Genomic DNA, 9,289 nt, shown 5'->3' on the forward strand with positions numbered 1-9,289 from the left:
CATTATTAGGTGAAAGATTGATAGCTTCAGGAAACGCGGATGCCTATTTTAACTGCTCACAGCTTATCTAAGGAATGCACATATGAATGAGTCACCTCAGGAATATGGGAGAAAAAAGGACTCCTACTACTTATAGTATGTGGGAGTGATGCTAAAGATCTATGACATGTAAAACACACCAGCTCATATATGGAACCTAAGCACCGGTAATTTACATTCCACATCTGGATCTTGATTTTTGTGACTCAACGTTTCTTAAGATAACCATAATGTACAGAAACCTCAACACGGAAGTGTGGAAAGCACAGACTCAAGTGAGGTAACTCTATGCTTAAAGTTCCATATATAAGGACATCATAGAGCATATAGTTCATAAAAAAACTGCTGCATGCATGCATACACAAACTTATGATTTATTCCCTCCACATCTCGAATAACATTTTACTCATAGTCCCAGCTGCAAGTCAGTATAAGTCTAAATGTTAAGTGCTATTGGAAATTTTGTTTGCATGCTTTTTTTAAGTGTTTTGTGGCTGTGTGTACTCTCCAGCCCCCGCATGGAGGGTATGTGCTGGTAGACGTAAATGTATATTTATAAACCAAACAAAGACATAGTGTTTATTGTGAGTCATAAAGAAAGAGGAAATCCAGAGGTCTCAGCAGTTCAGCAGTGAAGCTTTTCATTCAAGTGTTCATATAGTAAAGCATTATTTATAAAATGATGGAGGACAAAATAAGGATGATTGAACATAATGTAGAAGGACAAAGGACAAAGAAAAGTAATAAAAGCAAAAAAAATTCAAAAAAAGTTCTGCTGTATCCAGTGCAAACACAAAACCATAAAAAGGCACAAAACAAAAAAAACACCAAAAAAATCTACAGGTGGTTTGTGGAAATCTTATGTCTGCAAGCTGTTGCCAAACTAAAATTTTAAAAAATATATTTAATAAGTCATTTTTATATACATCTGATATAGTATCCTTTAATAGTATGTAGTCTGAAATTAACTATGCTGTATCAGCCAGTCAGTGTCCAGTATTTAAACTGTCCATCCTTTAAGGTCCTAGTGAACAAGACCATCGACTTAGTACAATAAAACTCTTTATTATCCTGTCTTTGTGCTTTAAAAGTCAAATCATGAGGGCAGAAGTCTGACCTCTAGTGTTTAAAAGAGCTATCAAAGATCTGACCTGGAGTTGCACCGTTTTCCAGCCAAGTGGAGTGATCTAGTGATCCATGATCATGCAACAGAGAGACTCCGCATGGGGCACTGACACACATTCCTCTGCACCTGAAATGCCTGCCTACTTCCTTTAGTCTTTAAGGTTTTAAGGGGTGTTTGTTCTACTTGGAAGGATTGCTCTGACCCACAATCTGTTACTGGTGTAGGCCTGTAAAGAGTGTGAGATTTTTGTTTAGGTAATTTTGTCCAAATAGATTCAACTTCACACCAGTCCTCTCCTTTGAACACATTATAATGTTGACAGAAATGTCAGCATTATATGAAGAATAAGAAAAACAGGTTTTATTGAGAAATTGATGGTCTGTTTTTCTTTCTAAAATGCGTTTGTCTAAGTGCACCCATATTCATTTGTGCACCAGTAACTAGTTAATCATAAAGAAGAAATGTATAGTTTTTGTGATAGATAGATAGATAGATAGATAGATAGATAGATAGATAGATAGATAGATAGATAGATAGATAGATAGAAAGATAGATAGATAGATAGATAGATAATGAGGCTAATATTGGACCGTAAGCTGCTTCTGACAGACATTTTTAGAACAAAAGGTGCAAAATAATGGGCTGAATTCCATTTTAAGAAGCCTATTCTTAACAAGTGACTGAGAAGAATGAAACCCCACCTGACATACATTCCCGTGTGCCTGAATAAAAAAGTCCAGTAATCCTTTAAGCCAATAAATACAGGGCAGAGACACAGAGACGAAGGACAGAAGTCAAACACGGTTGCATGAGCTGCCTCAGAAAATATTGCATGGGTGTGGAGAGCATTTACTCGTTCTATTTGCACTGCAGCGTATTCAGCACTCAGTTAAAGGAAAGCTTACAGTCAGGCATGCGGGGAAAGACAGAGTATTAGGGGTGATTGAGGTTTCTTTTCACACGGCTGTGTGTGGAAATATACCGAATGAAGATTAGATAATGAATATAGATTGTTCTGCTTGAAACTCTGTGAATTTCTGTAGTAATAACCACACTGTCACAACAAAGTGTAAAGAAGTGCTGACACTCACTTTTTGCAGGGAAGATGTTCCCATTATATAACAAACATGGAGACCTTTGCCAGTGTTTGGACTGATGAATACAACAAGCTACTTTCTTTACACTACAGAAGCAGGAGTGATGGAAGGTATATAGTACTTCTAAACTTACTCTATATTTCAGCACCACTACATTTCAGAGGGAACTGTTAAACTTTTTACTCCACTGCAATTATATACCATAATAATATGAGAAACTGATTATCAGCTTACAAAATGCACATTAAAATGTTCTTGTTACATTATAATAACATTGTATATCAAATCAACCATATACTAGTATAACACATTTAACTCATAATACTCATGTATATATCTACTTAGGTAATATGCTGACCTCATAACTTTTACTTGTAATTGAATATGCTAATATTGACGTATTAATTCTTTTTCCAGAGTATAACATCTTAATACTTCTTTCACCCCTTTAAAGCATAAATTCCTGAGACAAGATCGACAAGTAGGATCTTATGATAACATTATAACAAGAAACACAGCATTTTAATATAAGTTTGTTTTGGACCTCTGAACCTGACTTCTCATAAATTAAAATTCATGGAGTTTAATGGCCAAACCAGGCCAAAACCTTCATTTTGATATTATTGCCCTACATATTCTTAGTATTTGTATTTCTTAGTATAAAAGTTCAGACATATTTACAACCAACATAGTAAAATTGTAACTATCTGTATTACTAACTGTATCTGTAAATGTACAGATGCTTCTATTGTCTTTTTTTTAATACATACCAGAACATTTTTACATCTTTGTAAACATTAAAAGAATGCCTAAGTGTGACTTTAAAGCTACTTGTAAAGAGAAAGAACCTAGAAAAGACTACAGTGGCCCTTTTTGTCTTGAAAATAGTCAAGAAGCACATGATGAAGCATCACTAGATATTCCCCACCCGAAGCTAGCAGTGTTTTATGTTTTGAAAGACTCGCATCATGTGCTCATTACGTGTGAAGCTTTATGCCCGGGAGAAGCAGGCAATTTATCAATTTATCTGAAAGTTCATCTCTAGGATATGGTGCTCTTGCATGAGTTAACTCTTGAGATGCTGTTTTTAACAGTTAAATGCGACACAGTAGCGCTTCTGTGCTGCTCTTGAATAGGAAAAGCTCTCTTCGACTGCCTGAGTAAGTCATTATTCAATTCCTTGATTAACAAAGAAGACAAAATAAACTTTGCAAAGCTTAAAAAAAAAGAAGTGTCCAGTTCTCTCACTCTCTTTTTAGCATTCTCTCTCTTCATTGTGTGCAGTCAGGCCTTTATCAAGTAGAGGCTTCTAATTCCTGAAGTGAAATCCTCTTAGGATCTCTGCTCTATTTCTGTTTGGTCTGTAGGGTCTTTTTTTGAAATCTCCATTGGACCGAGCTCATTGGCTGGAGAAGACACACGCATGCACACGAAAACACACACCATTCAGCAACAGATAGCTCGGTGAAGTGATCGAGTGTAGACCAGTGCAAAGTTAGCTACTGACGCAAAGGAGGACTTTACTGTGACTGTGGGAGGTAAGAAACTTTCTCTTAACAATTGACCAAAATCAGCTAAAGCTTGTGTACAAATGTCCAGAGATTTGAAGAGAAGTTTAGTTTCACTTCGATGTAGCACAAGATTTTTTTTTTTACCTATGTGTTTTCAAATGCATTTGGAAGGACCATCTTAATTTTTCATTTTGATAATTTTCCATTTGTACTGTGTCTCATCATTAGGTATCCAAACGACAGGTTTTGCAACTTTCTGTTAAACTGGTTTCTTGTTAAAGTAAATGCTTCTGCACAGAATAAGAACAAATAATTCTTTTTTTTGGTCTTGAATCTAGTCATGGGTTTGTGTATACTCTGAAGTCAGCTGGTTACAATAATTTTTGTCAGTGCTTCCACAGATGCAGAAACATAACTGAAGCATTTATACATGGCTTCATTTGCTCATGCTGGAACTAATCACAGTAGACTCGTGAAATGGGAGTTAGAGAGATGGCCGTAAAGATCATCAGACCAGGCCAGCATCGTGACTGCAAGCAGGGAGATAGGACTCTGCTAATTGAAACACTGGGGATAGGCCATTAATCCAATCGGATATCGGCTCTCTATACGTCATAGCATCTAACAGTACAGACAATGACACCATAGACATTGCAAAGCAGCGTGTAGCGCCAAGTATATCCAAAAAGCGACAAAAAATTTATATCTGGACTAGTTGTACATTTTCACAGGTGCAACTATTGCAGTTTATGAGCACATAACATCACACATCATAACATGAAGCCTGAAAGTATATCATTATATATCACTCAACATATAAACATATGCATCACTTGTGTTGTATGGACACATATATATTGAAGTTCTTACATTGTTGTTTTTATTGTATGAGTTTTCTTTTTTTCTTCTTCATGGTTTCATGATTTTAGTCTGTTCCGTCTTCAAACAGTAGCTTCATGGCCAACAGCGAGCAATACAGATCTGTTGCAGGCCACTAATCCTCTTAGACTGCATTAATTTAATTAAATGTCAAGGGACTCGCTTGGTATCCAGAAGCTCTGTCACAGTGCAAAGATTTCAAATCTGTAGCTGTACAACTGTATGATTGGTCAGTGACAACAAACAAGTTTTTCAATTCAAAACGGGTAAAATTATTATTATTTCAAACATCAAAAGCCGTCAGAATGCAGATCATGTCCACGTCATGTAAATGAATTGTTGAGTCTGATTCTTCTTTTTTTTTTTTTTTGTCTTACAGGCAGCTAACTGGAAAAATGTCTAACAACCTGATCGATATGGAAGAGACCGTGACCCACACAGGTGAGAGCAGGCTTTCAAATGTCACACAGTACCTGCTTTGTGATTTGTGCTTATGGGTCAGGTGGATCTTTCTGTTTACGCTATTAATTTAACAGAGCTGCGTTCATATGAGGACAAAACAAACTGTACACTGAGAAACCGGGTCTAAACAGATAGAAAGAAGCCACAGCATAGCAGAGTGCAGATTTGTAGTTCTGTGGCAGTTTAAAAGATGCTCTAATCTTCTTTTTCTTATGCAACACTGGAGTAATTAGTGCACTTCCTGGAGGGTTAACATAATCCCAATCTAAAACAGGACACGTTACCCACCAATGCCTTATACTGCAGCTGCAAATCATTATTTTACAAACAAGCTTGAAATCCTATATTCAATTTCCAGTATTACTGTTTAGTTGTTCCTTAAAACAAAAACAGCTGCTGTATGAAACTACAGCCAAATTACTCTTGCTGGACTATGACTGAATCCTTATTGCCAAAATATGTTTCCTGTCTTTGTCTGTTTTATCCCTACCCAACCATATTAGTAAAAGTCATAGACATTGGTCATGATCCTCCTTAATACAACAGCTATTTGTTTTTTTCCGTAGGTCCAAAAGGAGTCATCAATGACTGGAGGAGGTTTAAGTTGGAAAGTATGGACCAGCAAAACTTGCCTCCTGCAAAGAGAGAGCTGTTGAGACAGATGTCGTCACCCAGCAAGTCAAGAGATGACACCAGAGCAAACCTAAACCGCAAGGTACAACCCAGTATCCACCTACTGCAGACTCACTTTATATTATTAGCAAACATTGATTAGATTGATTGCAATCTTTAGACACTGTGCATAAAGTTTCAGAACCATTAGAAACTGCAAATATTACAAAACCACAGCAAATATATATTGAAAGTATTGTTTCAATGTCATTTTTAGATGAGCGTCCAGGAGTATGAACTGCTGAAGGAGGAGGACGAAGGATGTCTTAAGAAGTACAGAAGACGATGTATGCAAGAGATGCATGACAAGCTCAGCTTTGGGCCCAAGTTTGAAGGTGTGCATGACCTGGACAGTGGGGAGGCTTTCCTAGAAGTCATTGAGAAAGAGCATCACACCACAGTGGTGGTTGTCCACATTTACAAGATCGGGATCAAAGGTTGTGAGGAGCTCAACAACTGCCTTGACTGCTTGGCCACTGAGTACCCCACCGTAAAGTTCTGCAGGATTGACGCTGTCGCATCTGGTGCTGCCGAGCGTTTCTCGGATGAATTTTTGCCTACGCTGCTGGTGTACAAGGCTGGAGAGCTACTAGGGAACTTCCTAGCCTGCACACAGCATTTAAATGAGGAGTTCTTTGCCACCGACGTTGAGGCCTTCCTCAACAGCTATGGCCTGCTGCCGGAGAAAGAGCTGCCTGGGATGGATGATGAAGAAGAAAATGATATAGAGTAAACAAAGAGTTTGGTTGCTGAGGATGAAAAGAAGCTGTGTCACGTCCTGGAAAGAGATCTAATCAAGACAATTTATCAAATAAGACAAGTTATCCTTTTGGTCTTCAGCAAATAGGAAAACCATAACATCTCCACTAGCTCACTAGTGATTGAGGATCATCCTCTGAAAGAGAAATTTTACATCCAGTTGATGAAGAATCCTGAGTGTCCCACATATGGGTGCTTCTGTTTATGGGTTGGGTTACAGTAACATGAGGAGATACAGCTTTTATTTTATACTGGCTACTTGTAATTATAATTGCATTGTTTCTTTTGAAATGTTAGTAAATATTACATGATGTATGTACTTATTGAAATGTTTATTCGTAGTATTTTGTAGCATTTGCTTCGATCTGAGTACAAGTTATTTATAAAAACCAGCGTTGACACAACTGACACACCCAAATGTGCTACATTATTAAACACTTGTATATCTGATGTCTCTGTGGTATTCAGCCAAAATTTTAAAAAACCTTTAGAGAGCTTAACTGAACAGCAACTCTTAGACTTAAGAGGCCAAAGTACTTTTGATGTGAAAATATTTTTGTGGAAATATGTCCTCTAACATAGAAAACTTAACTTGCTTCTTAAGCCAATGTGGTGGGAAGTGAGTATTGTGTCTGGAAAAAAATATTCATGAGGTTTATTTTCATCAATAAAATGTGAACAAAAAGGAGTTCATTCAGTCATTTCTGTGTCTTTTATATTGTGAAAGTGAAAGAAAGTTTTGCAAAAATGCAAGGAAGAAACTGAGTCTTGGCTTTCTTTTTCTCAATGTGAAACTCATTTAACAAGTCCTTGACTCAACACAATGTCAGCATCATCATCATGTTTGAATTTGATAAGAATGTGAGTAATATTTTAAACTGGATGCTGGAACAGGATAAAACACCTTCTCTTGATTTATGACTAAGTACATTTTTTTGTTGCATTTCATTGTTTAATTTTCATTTTTCCGTTGGTTTCCATGATAACACTCATCACTATGACCAAGAAAGTCTAATTTGTACATAAATTTTTGTGTTTAGCGTTAAACTCGTCAGTCTAAGAGATGCTGGGAGCATAAGAGAAGAAAGTAGCATCAATCTTCTGAAATGATTCTGTGCAATAAAATAAACTGGCATATTTTCCAAATCGTCAATGTCTTCATCTTCTTGAAATATCTTGTGTGTGGTTCTTACAGACTGAGACAGACTTGCAAAATGCATCTCCAACTCATTCGCCTTCACTCTAACACTACCATTATCAGGAGATTCATCCTACAATGATACTTCATTACAACATCCTCAAGTGACTGCATTTTATGTAGGTGATATAGTTTGAAAGTTTCCTTTCAGAACCTTTGTCTGAATCTCAGTGTATGAATTCTCTTTCCTTAGGAATGCTTCTTTGTATAAAGGGCCATGCCAGTTTTGCAAGAATTGTAGAATAGTGCATTTAAAACAGAAGCACCGAGGTAAGAAAATGTGCATATCTCTCTGCTCGTTTGTGGAAGCTGGTTGTCACATGTTAAATAAACTCATCTTTCTTGTAGCACAGACTTGACTTCCCCGTGACTCCAGTGAGCTCCAGGCATGCCAAAACCACATCATAAAAGCCAGTTAAGACTTTTAAGACTTGCAATGCTATCCCACAATTTGATAGGCAAATTAAGTTGTCTCATTTCTGTAGAACCTGCCAAACACTTAACCACACAAGCACATTCACTGCTACTGGAGGAAACAGGGTTTTTAAAAGAAATCTAGACCACTCATTCTTATAAATCCTTATAGAATTTATGCGCAAGATTTGTATTATCAGTATAGAATCACTTCAGATTTGTCTTTTAAACCTTGATAAACTTGGCAGGCAGCAAACACAGCTGCTGCTAAATGAATGGCTGCTTGCTCTTTAATGTTAAATTTCTCCTTAAAATGTTAATCACTATAGCAACAAATTTCCTCTCCTTAACATAATATTAGACAGTCGCATGTAATGCTTCATCAAAAAGTCCCAACGTTTTGGAAACAACATTTTGAAAACATAAGTATTATCCTCTAGCAAAATAATTTACTGATAAGAAGAAAGAAAAAAATAATATTGGAGGACTCAACAAAAGTAGCAAAAAGACTGAAATAGAAAAGGTTGTTGACAGCTACAAGCCACATGTACCTACACTTCAAAATGTAACAACTGGGATATTCATTGAGAAGAACAGTGCTTCATTCTTGTTCTTAGGAAAAGATCTTCCCTCATTCGTTCTTTCCCAATGCACTGCTGATCTGTTCACCTTCTCACTAATGAAGATTTGAACAGCAGCAGTTCAAACCCTCAGCAGTTCTACCTGCTCTCTCCTCACGTAACACCCCCATAAAAACACATTCAGTCAGTCCAGTCAAGAAATGTACTGTCTACTGTGCTTAATCAGATATCAAAGTCATTTATGAAACAAAATTTAATAACACCATCCCACACACAGACACACAGATCTGAGTATTTGAACACCACAGGAGTTACATCAATATATACTCAACAAAACACTCCCACATTATGAAACATCTTCCATTCTTCACACACCCAACATATCACACTGTATCTGGAGAGTGGCTCCCCTTCCAGCTATAGCATAACTGGGCAGCGGGCAGAGGCGGCGTACTGTATCAAGTCCTAATGGGATGATTAATGACGGTTATAGTTGTCAGTGCTTCCAGTGAAAAGCATCCTTAATCTGGATTTTTTCCTCTTAAATCTGC

At 37.0% G+C, this 9,289-nt stretch overlaps 1 protein-coding gene across 1 annotated transcript; it reads left to right on the forward strand.

The window, feature by feature from the left end:
- Positions 1-3,644: 3,644 nt before the first annotated feature.
- pdcb (phosducin b) lies at positions 3,645-7,233 on the forward strand. The gene is made up of 4 exons (XM_023293945.3): positions 3,645-3,800; positions 5,032-5,093; positions 5,681-5,829; positions 6,004-7,233. Exons 2-4 carry the CDS (start codon positions 5,048-5,050, stop codon positions 6,517-6,519), a joined length of 711 nt encoding a protein of 236 aa, XP_023149713.1. The 5' UTR covers positions 3,645-3,800; positions 5,032-5,047; the 3' UTR covers positions 6,520-7,233.
- Positions 7,234-9,289: the final 2,056 nt, after the last annotated feature.

The sequence above is a fragment of the Amphiprion ocellaris genome, chromosome 2 (genome assembly GCF_022539595.1).
Source record: "Amphiprion ocellaris isolate individual 3 ecotype Okinawa chromosome 2, ASM2253959v1, whole genome shotgun sequence".
Lineage (NCBI taxonomy): Eukaryota > Metazoa > Chordata > Actinopteri > Pomacentridae > Amphiprion > Amphiprion ocellaris.

Coding starts and splice junctions, on each gene's coding strand:
- pdcb (XM_023293945.3), top strand. CDS start 5,048: ATGTCTAACAACCTGATCGATATGGAAGAGACCGTGACCCACACAG. Junction 5,094..5,680: donor AGAGACCGTGACCCACACAG/GTGAGAGCAGGC, acceptor TTTTTTCCGTAG/GTCCAAAAGGAGTCATCAAT. Junction 5,830..6,003: donor GAGCAAACCTAAACCGCAAG/GTACAACCCAGT, acceptor TGTCATTTTTAG/ATGAGCGTCCAGGAGTATGA.